General features: G+C 53.2%; 6 protein-coding genes across 6 annotated transcripts in view; 4 read left to right on the top strand and 2 right to left on the bottom strand.

Annotated features, from left to right (window-relative positions):
- The window catches only part of LTS14_002728 (uncharacterized protein), a gene marked incomplete at both ends in the record, with an annotated part of 3,540 nt that extends 1,260 nt beyond the window's left edge, over positions 1–2,280 (top strand). Inside the window, one exon of the mRNA XM_064835434.1 lies at positions 41–2,280. Coding sequence (XP_064697369.1) covers positions 41–2,280 — 2,240 coding nt within the window. The remainder of the gene's footprint in view (positions 1–40) is intronic.
- Positions 2,281–2,927: 647 nt separating this feature from the next.
- Positions 2,928–3,785, bottom strand: LTS14_002727 (uncharacterized protein; the record flags this gene model as incomplete). The annotated part of the gene is given in 2 exon segments (XM_064835433.1): positions 2,928–2,971; positions 2,984–3,785. The coding sequence occupies 2 exon segments, from the start codon at positions 3,783–3,785 to the stop codon at positions 2,928–2,930; spliced, it is 846 nt and encodes a 281-aa protein (XP_064697368.1).
- A 306-nt stretch (positions 3,786–4,091) lies between these two features.
- SKI3 (Superkiller protein 3) lies at positions 4,092–8,282 on the top strand (the record flags this gene model as incomplete). Its single annotated transcript, XM_064835432.1, has 1 exon — positions 4,092–8,282. One exon carries the CDS (start codon positions 4,092–4,094, stop codon positions 8,280–8,282), a length of 4,191 nt encoding a protein of 1,396 aa, XP_064697367.1.
- Positions 8,283–8,760: 478 nt separating this feature from the next.
- On the top strand, positions 8,761–9,326 carry LTS14_002725 (uncharacterized protein; the record flags this gene model as incomplete). Its single annotated transcript, XM_064835431.1, has 2 exons — positions 8,761–8,925; positions 8,991–9,326. 2 exons carry the CDS (start codon positions 8,761–8,763, stop codon positions 9,324–9,326), a joined length of 501 nt encoding a protein of 166 aa, XP_064697366.1.
- Positions 9,327–9,471: 145 nt separating this feature from the next.
- On the bottom strand, positions 9,472–11,163 carry LTS14_002724 (uncharacterized protein; the record flags this gene model as incomplete). The annotated part of the gene is made up of 1 exon (XM_064835430.1): positions 9,472–11,163. The coding sequence occupies one exon, from the start codon at positions 11,161–11,163 to the stop codon at positions 9,472–9,474; it is 1,692 nt and encodes a 563-aa protein (XP_064697365.1).
- An 874-nt stretch (positions 11,164–12,037) lies between these two features.
- LTS14_002723 (uncharacterized protein) lies at positions 12,038–13,336 on the top strand (the record flags this gene model as incomplete). Its single annotated transcript, XM_064835429.1, has 2 exons — positions 12,038–13,044; positions 13,099–13,336. The coding sequence occupies 2 exons, from the start codon at positions 12,038–12,040 to the stop codon at positions 13,334–13,336; spliced, it is 1,245 nt and encodes a 414-aa protein (XP_064697364.1).
- Positions 13,337–13,347: the final 11 nt, after the last annotated feature.

Genomic DNA, 13,347 nt, shown 5'->3' with positions numbered 1-13,347 from the left:
ATCCTCTCGAGTATCATCTCTGCTATTCCGACCTCTGCAGCTCTTCCAACTGGAGCCGGTCTCTCCGTTGGCGCCTCAGTAGCGCCGACATCAGTTGGCGTATCGCTCGGTGCATCGAACGTTCTCCCAACCTCCCTCCTGCCGTTGCCTACATCGGTGGGCGTCTCCGTAGGCCTCGGATTACCCACGGTCCTGCCTACCTCGCTCATACCCACGGCTCCTCTGTCGTCTATCATTGCGAACAACCCGACCCTCATCGGCTCGACAGCCATACCCACATCGCTCGTGCCCACTTCTTTGTTGAGCTCGGTTCTCAGCGCCAATCCGACCCTTCTGCCGACCACTGTAGGCCTTCCTACCGCTTTGCCCACCGCAGTGATCCCCTCGCAGGTACTGTCCTCCATTATCGCTAGCAACCCTGCGCTCGGCCTCTCCACAGCTATTCCCACCTCAGCACTTCCAACGGCGGTCATCAGCTCCGTGCTCTCCGCATTTCCAACTCTGATCCCGACGACTGCGCCTGGCGTGTCCCTCGGCGTCTCTGTTGGCCTGCCAACCGTTTTGCCAACGAATCTCCTGCCAACATCTGTGCTCTCTTCTCTTGTCTCTGTCGATCCAGGCCTTGGAGCATCGACCGCTCTGCCTACATCATTGATTCCGACCTCAGTGATTAGCTCAGTGCTCTCGGCCAACCCAACGCTCGTCTCAACCAGCCCTATCCTCTCGGTTGGCGCCTCTCTTGGCCTTCCATCGCTACTCCCTACCAACGTCCTCCCTACAAGCATAGTGGCCTCGATCGTCATCGGGAACCCTTCGTTGGTCCAATCGACGGCGCTTCCAACAAGCTTGATCCCTACGTCGGTGATCAGCTCAGTCCTCTCGGCCAACCCTACCTTGGTACAGACCACAGCTCCGGCCCTTTCCGTTGGTCTCTCCCTTGGCCTCCCATCCCTACTCCCTACCAACGTCCTCCCCACAAGCATAGTGGCCTCGATCGTCGTAGGGAATCCTTCGCTAGCCCAATCGACGGCGCTTCCAACAAGTTTGATCCCTACTTCGGTGATTAGCTCAGTACTCTCGGCCAACCCTACCCTGGTTCAGACCACAGCCCCCGCGCTTTCCGTCGGTCTGTCCCTGGGCTTGCCGTCCCTATTACCTACCAACATCCTCCCGAGCAGTGTTGTAGCCTCTATTGTGGTGGGGAATCCTTCCCTAGCCCAGTCGACGGCGCTTCCAACAAGTTTGATCCCTACGTCCCTGCTTAGCTCGGTGCTTTCGGCCAATCCCACTCTGGTACCAAAGACTACAGCCCCTGGCCTTTCCATCGGTCTCTCGCTAGGCCTACCATCTCTTCTACCTACCAACGTGCTCCCTACCAGCGTTGTCGCATCGGTGATCGTCGCAAATCCTTCACTTATCCTCTCAACGGCACTTCCAACGAGCCTGTTGCCAACTTCCTTAATCAGCTCGGTGCTTTCGGCCAACCCTACTCTCCTTCCCACGGTGTTGCCGACCTCTATCGTCCCGACCTCCATCTTATCTAGCCTGCTCTCTGGCGTCCCGAGCTCAGCACTGCCCACCAACATCCCGGTGTCTGCTCTCCCCACATCAGTCGTATCCGCGATCCTCTCGGCCCTGCCTACATCGAACGTTGGGGCACTTCCCACATCTGTTGGCGTGACAGCGATTCCAACTTCTCTGGTCCCGAGCTCCATCCTTTCGAGCGTGCTTTCGGGTGTGCCATCATTCGCACTCCCAACGGCGATTCCCACGAGCGTGCTTCCCTCGAGCGTGGTATCTTCCATTCTCTCCGGCCTGACTACCTCCGTGGCCGCGCCAACGGCCGTCACACTTGTTCCAACTTCTCTGGTTCCTTCAGGGATTTTGTCTTCCGTACTCTCAGGCATACCTTCATCGGCACTTCCGACCGTCATCCCAGCAACGCTTCTGCCATCTTCGATCATTTCATCGATCATCAGCAACAAGTTGCCAACAGCGACCTTGCCAACAGTCGTCGCGACCTCTCTTGTGCCGACATCTATTCTCTCTAGTATTCTCTCTGGTGTCCCAACCAACGCTCTACCCACGGTCGTGGCTACGTCTGCGCTTCCAAGTCAGGTACTTTCGTCAGTGCTCTCGGCTCTGCCAACTCTCCCGACCACGGCCCCAGGCGTTTGCTCGGCTCCGATCGTTTCGATTGTCACTTCTGTCGTGACTAAGGTCGTTACTGCTGTGCCCACCACTCTGGCCACAATCGCCCTTCCTACGATCACTCTATAAGCGACAAAAGAAGATTCAACGTAGGCTCATCATGGTGAGCTTAAGTGCTGGAAGGATGAGCTGTATCTCGGTTATTGCTATTCTGTGAAGAGTGAAATTGGTTTCTAATGTAACATATTTAATATACCAGCTATTCCATAGATTATTTTTGGATATTATATCTCGTATGCAATCGATCTTTGATACACAATCAGACTCCTTCTCACTACCTAATGTGCCGATCAGTTGAGATTGGGATTTAGGAAACTTTTCAAGACGTCCCAGTAGCATTTGGAAATTAGTGCTGCAGATCATTGGGTTTCGCAACTTGGCCTCGGGCAGTGAGATCCTGGAAGTCATGCTGCACATGGCAGTATCTCAATCTTCAGCTGGGAGCACAACGTATCGCAGCGGCTACCAAATTTTCAAACTACTCGATCAGGTTGGAGATGGGTGGTTTATGGGAAGCCTTTGTATCATTGCCATAGACAGGGCGCCACGCCACAAAACATTCGAGTCCGCGTGAAATCTATCAATTATTGTATTGGTAGCCCTACTAGGTCATGGGAGGTAGGAGATATGGCAGAACGGCTTCATTCCCGACCGTAGGCCTTATGAACAGCATTAGTTGGATTCGCCGTGCCTTGGGCGCATGAGTCATTTGCTTATCATGTCGCATCAGCCAGCTCCTCGAACCGCTCGTCTCGCTCGGCTGTAAGTTTACGTAGTTGTGATCGCGCGACTTCCAGCTTCCCCTTCGCCGCCTTCGGATCAGGTGGCAAGCCCTCATACGCACATAATTCGTTCTCGAGTGCGGATAGTCGGGCTTGTTGTGCTTCTGAACTAGCAGCCTGCTTCAGCACATCCTCCAAAGATGGACCGATAATGCTACTCGAACGTAAAGGACTCGTTCGCTCATCGTATTCCACCAGTTTCGTCCTCAGCTGCTTTGTGCTTCGGGCCATTTCTGCGGTCTGCTCCGACAGATCACTTGGTGGCTGAAATGCTTCGTTACGCAGAATCTGTAGGACAGCCTTCGTCTTCTGGAGTTCTCGCTGTAACGCTGCCTGCTGAGCTTCGCAGCGAGCGACCTGCTCAGACAACTCGAAGCGTTGTGCGGTGAGATTGCATATGCTTTGTGCCATTTCTGCAGTCTCAGCCGTCCCTAGTTCGACCGCGAGCGAAGCCAGGATATCAAGATGCTGTCTACCATCATGATCTAGTGTATCGAGAAGTCGCTGGTAGACGTCATCAACTTCTGGACTGGTCCTGCCATGCGCCTGGAGCGCCTGTCGTCCGACTTTGTCGACTAGAAGACGTTGTTCATCGGCATCTTCGTTGACATTGGCTAGCGCCAGCAAGGCCTCCAACGTGTCTTCGTTCCGCTCAAAGGCAGGAAGACGCTTGCCATATTGTTTGGCCAGCCAAATGTCTACCGCAGCCCAATCACGTTGCTGAGCTTGTTGAGCACGAGCTTTCGAAGGCGAGAAAAGTGCAGCAGCCGTCCAGTCACCGGGACTATCCATGTCTTACCAATCGTGGCGCTTCGAACACATTGGCAATAACGATCTAATGCTTCAAATTCGTGTGACAAGGAGGTAGTTGTCCTAAAGACTATACGGAGCTCGGCATTCGGCTGCACCCGTGCACTAGCGTCGATCTAGTTCTTTCCAAAGCATTCGTGAAGTCACAAACAACGATCTAGGAAGGGACGTCTGCTACGGAGGCTTCTGAGCCATATTACCATGGAGTACAGACACTATCACTGGTACATGTTGGATATGTGACCTCAAAACCTGCTGCACATCTGATTTGGCCTCTTTGATGCCATCATGTCGACCAAGGCCAACCTAAAAGCGGCAAAAGCTGCTATTGATGCAGAAGACTACGGCAAAGCCGTCGCTGAAGCCCAGACAGTGCTCGCAGCCGACGCTCAGAACTACTTTGCGCGGCTGTTCTTGGCTCGAGCACTAGAGAAACAGGACAATTTCGACGAGGCCGCCACGACTTACAGCCAAGCAGCAAAGTCGAAGCCCCAGGACAGTCAGGCATGGCTCGGACTATGCAGCGTCTATGAAACACAAGGCTCGGCGAAAGTCGACGAGTATCGTGAGGCAGCCGTCAAGGTAGCCGAAGTTCTTGCGAATGCCGACGACCAGCATAGATGTCAAACCACAATCGACAAACTAATATCGTTCGTCAAAAGCAATGGCACCACCACACAGTACAAGCGAGCACTGGAAGTGATGTTGCCTGGCAACACAATCTATGACTTCCTGGAAGGCCGCATCCCGCATCCGTCGCATACCTACACGAGACTGGTCGAAATTACCGAGGAGGAAGAAGCCGAAGAGATCAAACGCGAGATCGGTGAGCGACGCACACGTATTGGTGCACGTCTTGGTCAGGTCACTGCCGATGTCAAGCGCGAGGTTTATGGCACTAGTAAACTGGAGGACCTGTATCAGGAGCTTATCAACTGGACGCAAGACGATGAAGTGCGGCGGCAATACGAGGAGAAGCTTCTTGATCGAGCGTACGATGATCTTATCGTGCTTCCGTTGGAACATAAGGCGGTGAAACTCGACCAAGTCTTAAATCTTGCAGAGGGTATGGTCATTATTGATCATCAGTATCGGAAGGCCTGGGATTTGATGCTGGAGACTAGAGATCTTGACGACATGAAAGATCAAGATGTCAACGTTCTTCGCTCGTATGTCCTGCACTTCTCGGAGTCTGGCCTGGCCAAAATCGTATCGGCGTGGCTAAGCAGCGAGCGCTCACAATTTCCGACGCCTCGCAAGGAAGAGAATGGGGATGAAGGTGACGACCAGCCGGAGGACATGAGCGCCGAAGAGAGACTATTACTCATGACGGAGGGACTGGCCCGTGCCGAGCAATCAGCACTCGCTCATCGGCTTGTCGCTGATTTCTACTTGCACCTTGACGAGCACGAGACAGCATCGGAAACGGCAAAGGCAGGGCTCAAAGCGACTGTGGCCCTATCTCAGCAACTCGGCATGAGCATGCAGAACACCAAAGATGCGCTGAATACTACCTTGGCCACAGCACTAGTACACTACCAGGCTCCCCGAAACCACCCCGAGGCTAGAAGACTCTTTCAAGACATCCTTCAAGGCAAGCCAAGGTCTACTCCAGTCCTAATTGGACTAGGATTGATCTTCGAGGAGACCGAGGACTATGACGATGCCATCACGTTCTTCACCCAAGCATTGCAACAACACCCCGATAACGTCGTTGTTGGGGCAGAACTCGCGTGGTGTCGTGCGTTACGTGGTGATTACGAACAAGCCCAACAGGAACTTCAAGTCTATCTGCCGAAGTTGACAGTGGAGGATCTACGAGCCCGAGATTTACGCGCCCAAGTGTTGTACCGCATCGGAATTTGCATATGGCGGCTTGACACCAGCAAAACTGCAAGGAAAGATCGTAGCGGTGCCTATGCTTACTTCCTGTCAGCGATCAAGACGAATGTCAATTTCGCCCCAGCATACACGAGTCTCGGTCACTACTACACTGACTACGCCAAAGACAAAAAGCGAGCCAGACAATGCTTCCAGAAAGCCTTTGAACTATCACCTGCGGAGACGGACGCTGCAGAACGTCTCGCCAAGTCATTCGCCGATCAAGGGGATTGGGACATCGTCGAGGTAGTCTCACAGCGAGTTGTGGACTCTGGTAGAGCACGACCACCACCTGGTTCTAAGAGGAAAGGTATTAGCTGGCCGTTCTCTGCCTTGGGTGTGGTGCAGATGAACCGACAGGAGTACTCGCAGGCTATTGTGAGCTTTCTTGCTGCTCTACGTATTAGTCCCGACGATTACCAGTCATACGTGGGACTCGGTGAGAGCTACCATAACTCCGGAAGGTATAATTCGGCGCTGAGAACCTTCACACATGCACTGAACCCACCCGAAGGCACGGCCATGATAGTTAATGGCGAGACCTGGTTCGCGAAGTACATGTTGGCGAACGTACATCGAGAACTAGGTGACTATGACGAGGCAATACAGGGCCTACGAACTGTCCTTGAGGAGCGGGAAGCCGAGTTCGGCGTCCAGATGTCGCTGTTGCAGACATTTGTCGAGAAAGCATGGCGGTGTCTAGACACTGGACTCTGTGGACAGGCCATCGATAGTGCAATCGAAGGCATAGCTACAGCAAAGAAGATAGCCGCATACAAGCCCGATGCCTTCAACCTGTGGAAAGCCATCGGAGATATATGCTTGTTGTTTTCATGGATCGATTCTGCCTCTGCCAGATTGCCGCTTGACGACCTCGACGCTATGCTAGCAGATGGCGCAGATCAGCTGAAGGACGGCCTACTTTCAGAGATTGACCATGTTGGAGTCTTGCATGACAGAGGGCCCACCATGAACGGGGCGGGAGCGCAGACACCAGTGAATCAATCCGTCATTGCTGGCATACGGGCATACAAGAAAGCTATTGCTTGCTGCTCACACGATCTACATGCCCAAGCTGTGGCGTGGTACAATCTTGGTTGGGCAGAGCATCGAGCACATGTCTGCTCCACCACTAAAGCTGGAAAGAAGTATCTAAAAGCTGGTGTGCGATGCTTCAAACGTGCCATCGAGTTAGAGTCGGGCAACGCTGAGTTCTGGAATGCTCTTGGTGTAGTGACGACTACTCTGAACCCCAAAGTATCTCAGCATGCCTTCGTACGCTCGCTGCATCTTAACGAGCTCAATGCTAAAGTCTGGACAAATCTTGGCGTGCTCTATCTTCTGCACAACGATTTCGAAGCAGCACATTCCGCATTCGGCCGGGCACAGTCCACAGATCCAGAGTATGCACATGCCTGGATCGGCGAAGGCCTATTGGCACTGCTTTCGGGCTCCGATGCAGAAGCGCTCAATCACTTCACCCACGCATTTGAGATCTCGAATTCGTCCTCCACCATCACGAAGCAACGATACTCGCTTTCGAGCTTCGATGCTCTACAGTCGTCGCACTCGGAGTCTCATGATCTGACGAGACTCGTTCGTCCTATATTCGCGCTCCAGCAGTTACACGCGCAGAAGCCTTCTGATCTGCCGTGCCGTCATGTGGCCGCGCTCCTACTGGAACGTGTTGGCAACTATGTTACGGCTGCCGAAGCGCTGAGTGGTCTCTGCACGATTGCTGAAGCAGACTACGAGCAGAATGAATCTCTTGCAGCACTTGCAAGTTTTGCACATGCAAAGAGCGATCTTGCACGATGCCAGCTCGCAGCTTCAGACTTTAGTGGCGCTACCGAGAACGCAGAGACAGCGCTTGACTTGAGTGCAGACGAGGACAGTGGTCTTGATGCAGCATCACGCACTAAGCTCAGGCTTTCCGCCCATCTAACGGCAGGCTTGGCAATGCAGAGTCTCGGTAAGAGCAGCGAAGCCATTACCATGTTTCGCGCAGCACTGCAGGAGAGTGACAGCAATCCAGATGCTGTCTGCTTACTCGTCAAGGTGCTCTGGTCACATGGTGGAAAGGACGAGCGAAGTGTCGCCCGTGAGCAGCTCTTCGATTGTGTGGAGAAACATCCAGAGCATGTCGGTAGTGTTACTCTGCTCGGCGCGATCGCCGCTCTTGATGATGATGATACAACCACGGCAGCCATCAGAGACGATCTCGTGACTCTTCGCATGAAGGACGGCATGAATGTAAGCGATCTTGTTGAGATCGAGTCGCTTCTTTCGGCCCAGGTAGGCTTGAGCAGCAAAGGCGACGACACCGAAGACACTCTTGAGGCGCAGTCTGCTATCATGCTCAAGCCGGATCTTGCGGCGGGCTGGGCTCAGCTCTCTGATGTGTCCAACGATGCATATCCGGCTGCGATGGCGCTGAAGAGTGTTCAGAAAGCAGTACCTCCAACGGGCGACGTAGAGCCGTTGACATTAGCTACAGCGTATGCTGGTGCGGGCACAGTAGCAGACGCTCAGAGAGCAATGTCCTTGGCGCCATGGGATCCAGTGGGTTGGAAGGCCTTCAGCAGTGCTATCGTATAGAGGCGCTCGCTCCTAGGTTGTGAAGGCTTTTGTACACACATAGTGACGCCCGTATGTGATCGCCGCCATACTTTTGTGTTAGAGTTTGTCAACAGCCATAACGCGAGTCAAGTGTGCCGTGCCTTCCTGTGCTGCACTTCGCTCTTTTGCTGACTCATCCTTTTGCACAAGAGCACCTCTTAGGCGCCAGAAGCGTCGACTAAGCTCAGGCGTCAATGCATTGCTTACATATCGGCGTTGGCGTTCCTGACCCTCGAGGGTTTGATGTGTATACGCTCCTTGGTTCCTCCGCCGCTCCGCCGCTCCTCCGCCGCTCGACTTTCTTGCCCCGTCTTTCGGCCGCTCAATGATACTATATGTGCTCTATGCTTGAATGTTTCTCAGCAGAGTTCCAAACACATTACTTGCCACTCAATATTCCAAAGCAACAGCATAGCGGCGCATCGATTGATCAGATTCTTCACACTCCTTCGCTATTATGGCACCTAAGCTCGAGGAAGTAATGACTCTACATGTCGAACAGGTCAAAGATGATCGACTCATGATGGGCGGTACCAAGGGAGGCGTCATGCGTGCCGTGTCTCCTCTCAACGGCGGCTGGCTCAAGGGCGAGAACATTAACGCCTCTTTGGTCCAAGGTGGAGTGAGCATGCCCTTCGAGTACATCCGTCGCTTAGAACCTTGACCATTTCTGACGACCGCTTTTAGTCTGACTGGGTCAAGTTCGACACCACCTCCGGCACAGCATACCTCGATGCTCGTTTTCACTTCCGGGATCCAGCGACTGATAGCATCTTTTACTGCCGCGCCGAAGGGATAAGTCGTCTGGATGAGAAGTCCGCGCTGATTTTCGCTTGGAGGCCGGAATCCAAGACGACTCAAGCAAGTGATCATTACCTGTTCGTTAGTCCGATATTCGAAGTTAGTAAGGAAGAGCATAAGTGGATGGAGCAGCATTGCTTCGTTGGTCATGGCTTCTATACCGCACCTGGAGATGGTACACAGGGAGTGACCTTCACGATCTACAAGCTGGTGTCGGCTTGAGAAGGCACGGTACTGGGGCGGAAGATGAGTTTCTGGCCATCAGTAGGTTGCAAGTTGACATCTTTAGTAGACACAACCGGTATGGGCTGGCAAAAGAGAACTCATCTTTTCAAACCGTGCAAGCTGTATGTGAAAGGTGATATCTTCAAAATTCCCAACCTCGACCGGTGTTGTTGTCTAGCAGACCTTCGAACAGTCTGTTGCTGTCATCTTGAAGAAGCCAGTCCATGTCCTGTGCGACTGACAGCGGGTCAAGGATTGGCATCTGTGAGCTTGTGAACTGAATGCCACCACTATCAAACTGACCATCCCAGACGGGTCCTGCTCCAGTCGCCGGCATCGATCCAGTAGTGGCATCATAGTTTGTAATTGGTGTTATGTCTACAGCAGGGCGTACATTGGATCTCTGATCCATCGGTGCAAAATGATCGGCTGTGTGCGATGCTGGGGCTGCGCCAACGATACGCTCGCCTTCGACCGGACGCACGGCTTCGTTGAGACGGACCACGACGCTACCAAAGTGAGGCACGACTAGATGTGCGGACCTCTCTGTCCCGCTTTCATCTCTCAGTGTAGCAAGCAAGAAATTGATTGCACCGACATCGTTTATCACTTCGTGGTGGCCATGCCGAGTCTGTTTAGTCTTCTCAAGCTCCAGCGCAACAGCTCTGGCAAGCTCGAGGTCGTCACGTCTGGTAGCAGTATCCGTCGCGCCGGAAGGCTGCCGCACCCGACCGAAGAGGCCCAGCAGCAGAGTTATTGCAGCGGTGTAAGCCTGGAAGTCAAAAAGACGGCTCATGAAAGTGGCGCCATGCACTCTTCGCATTGAGTCCCAGGTGTTGATCAGATTTCGGCAAGCTTGTAAGCATGAGATGCGAGAGTACTCGAAGCGCAAGTCCTTAGCAGCTCGTAGCATGAATGGCAGGTGCGTCAGCGCTTGCATTTCAAAGTGCCAGATTTGACAGACTACACACTCGAATTGAGTGCCTGACTCGTCGTTGCGGCCGATCTCCAGGTTATGAGGTACGTTCCACCATGCTTGTGGCATTGACGCGGCAAGTGTAGTCAGCTTCTCATCAATCTCATGGGTGGCCGACAGGGCATGCATAACATCGCCTTGATTCCGCTCCACTAGAAAGCCGGCGATGATGCCCAATTCCCTGCTATAGTGGTCTTCGGGTGTTAGCCAGGCAGCAGTGTCGTCGAACGGGAACGGTGCTGATCCCGTGGCGGAAGGAACGCCCAGAAGAAGGGACTGGTATCGCTCCCCTTCCACGATGCGAAACCACATAAAGTGTCTTTTTGCTTGTGTCAAGTCTGAGGTCTCTGCATTCGACGAGACCGATCTTCGGTGCATGCCTAGGAGTTGCGATACACTGATTGCTCTACGGAAGGAGAGCCATGAGGAATGGAAATTGCCTTCGTTAACGTCATAGATACCCAGCAGTATGAGACACTCAACAACTTCTACATTGCTCATTACTGCGTCGGTATATGTGAGTGCCTTCACTGTCGAGACGATCCGGGCCTCGACATCTTCCAGCGATCTCGAGGACTTGAACACTGCTTGATCGCAATCGGGTGGCAATTGTTGGATGCATATTGCGATGCACAGCAGGAGTCTGGCTATCACCACTGGACGTGCGTTGGAGATCTCCGCAATGCTGAGGTCAGTCTGAGGATCATACTCTGTCATGCGCAACAAGGCGGGTACTATGTGCCTCCTCACTAGCCACCAGCCATGACTCAATTCTGTCAGCAGATCGATGTCTGCTTGGCATGGTAAGAGGTCAAGTAAGCGTGAGCGGAGTGAGTCAGGATCGGAGGGCGCCTCCATGGAAGTAATATCGTGGCGACCAGCAGCCCATGGTCTGGCATCATTGCAGGTATAGTGCCGATTTTCTGCACTCTCAATGGAAGGAACACGTTGAGACACTGAAGCTGATACCTTCTCTGTTGCGAGATGGCTCAGCAACGTCTCGACGCGATATAAGCGCTGGTCCAGGGAGGAGGTCGCGTCTGGTGTGTCCGTATGCTCCTGGTTGTACTGTTGACCACGACAAACGATCTGCTTCTCGTGGCATCTTGTGCACTTGCTTGCATCATCCACTTGATAGACACATTTGATCTTCCTCCGCTTGCCTACAGAAGACTCATGTCAGCTGCACAAGACATCGCAGTGGGTTCAACACACATTCCCAGCAGCTTTTCGTGCCTTTGCGGACGTGGCGCATGCCTGTAGGAGACACAGGAGGCACAGACATAACGCTTCAGGAGTATTCGAGCTGCATGAACAGCGTTCTGATTAGGAAGTGGCGTAATTAGAAAATGGCGTGAAGTCGATCGTGATCTTCATCAAATGTGATCGCACGCATCGTGTCGATTGGGATTAGATTCATCGTTTATCTGATCATAATCCGATTGGTCAGTGTGACGGGCGAAACACGAAACAGCTCGGGCGAAGTCCTTCGGACTCTTCTAACAATCCGTCGACCTGAGAAATGCCTCCCTTCGGACCCAATACTATGCCGTCTGCACTACATCGCTCTCATAGAACGTGGCACATAAGAATGAGTCCAACACTCCCATAAGTATGCTGCCTCTCCCCCCCATCACATAACACATTCCTTACAGATCCATCACACGCCACCATTGAACCCAAGGCTTGGCCATTCATCAACCACGATTCATTTCTAAGCACACGTACAGTCATGAGTGTCAATGATACGATGTCCCGCCATCAGTTGGCGGGCAAGAGTATCATCGTCGCCGGCGCGGGAATTGCTGGTCTGGCAGCTGTTCGAGGCATCCTTCGGAACTGGCCGCAAGGAGCCCAACGACCACACATCACGGTCTACGACCGTGATCCTCGCAACCTCCCGAACGAGCGTGGAAACTATTCTCTTGGCCTCAGGAGCGACTCACGCTCAGGCGGACTTCAGGCGTTGCGTAGACTCGGCCTGATCGATCAGATCTACAATGCCAGAGTGGTACAATCAGATCATGGCGTATTGATTAGCGACCGGAATTTCAGGTCACTGCTGCCGAACAGACGTAAGCCTGCGACGCCTGTTGAAGGCCTTCCAGCAAATGAGATGAGGATTACACGCAACGACATTCGCGAAGTCATGATTGAGGCAGTCGAAGATGAAGTCGAGATGGAGTGGAACTTGATTTGCAAGACTGCTGCTGTGCTCAAAAATGGCCGAATGGAGGTGGGACTGAGTGACGACACGATGGAAGAATGCGATCTACTAATTATAGCCGATGGTGCGAGCAGCAAACTCCGGGCTAGCCTTCGACCTGATGATGGGCTTAGCTACGCTGGTGTGGTAGTGATTGGTGGCAATGCCGACTTCCCTGACGGTAAAGTGCCACCCACCTTAAAAGACAACTTCGGCATGGTACTTGGTGGCGATGGACACAGTCTAGTCGTCTGGCCGATCGTGGACAACAAATTCGTGTGGTTCGTCACCCGTCGAGACCCAAAGCCTGCTGTCGTTCTTCGCGGCGATGAAGCTGCGGGCAGAAAGGACGAGCTGATAGCAGAAGCTCTGCGGGAAGGAGCCATCTTTTCGGAACCCTTTCCTTCGCTCGTCGCAGCAACGGATCCTGCTTCGCTGAAGATCTTCAATGCTCAAGATAAGCCGCCAATCGCGCACCCGCAGGATCCTTTTCTGCCGTACGTGTTCGTTGGAGATGCTAATCATGCCATGAGGTAAATGGTCCAGAGCAGCGGCATTGATTTCTCAAGTACTAACATCAGTCTCAGCCCTTTCGCGGGTAATGGCGCCAACATGGCCATCGTCGATGGCGCCGTCCTCGGCGAAGAGCTATGCAAATCTGCAACAGTGGCGGCCGCCGTAGCTGAGTTCGACAAGGACAGCATCCCTCGATCTGCTGCCTCGATCAAGAAATCGCACCTGGTTATCAGCGTCGTACATGCTACGGGATGGAGACACTGGCTCGTACTTCTCCTTGCGCGCATCTTCGGATTCTTCCTGAGGTGATGAGGTTCAGA

This window comes from Recurvomyces mirabilis (genome assembly GCF_035927965.1).
Source record: "Recurvomyces mirabilis strain CCFEE 5264 chromosome Unknown scaffold_5, whole genome shotgun sequence".
NCBI lineage: Eukaryota > Fungi > Ascomycota > Dothideomycetes > Mycosphaerellales > Teratosphaeriaceae > Recurvomyces > Recurvomyces mirabilis.
This window is presented reverse-complemented; position numbering and strand designations above follow the sequence as displayed.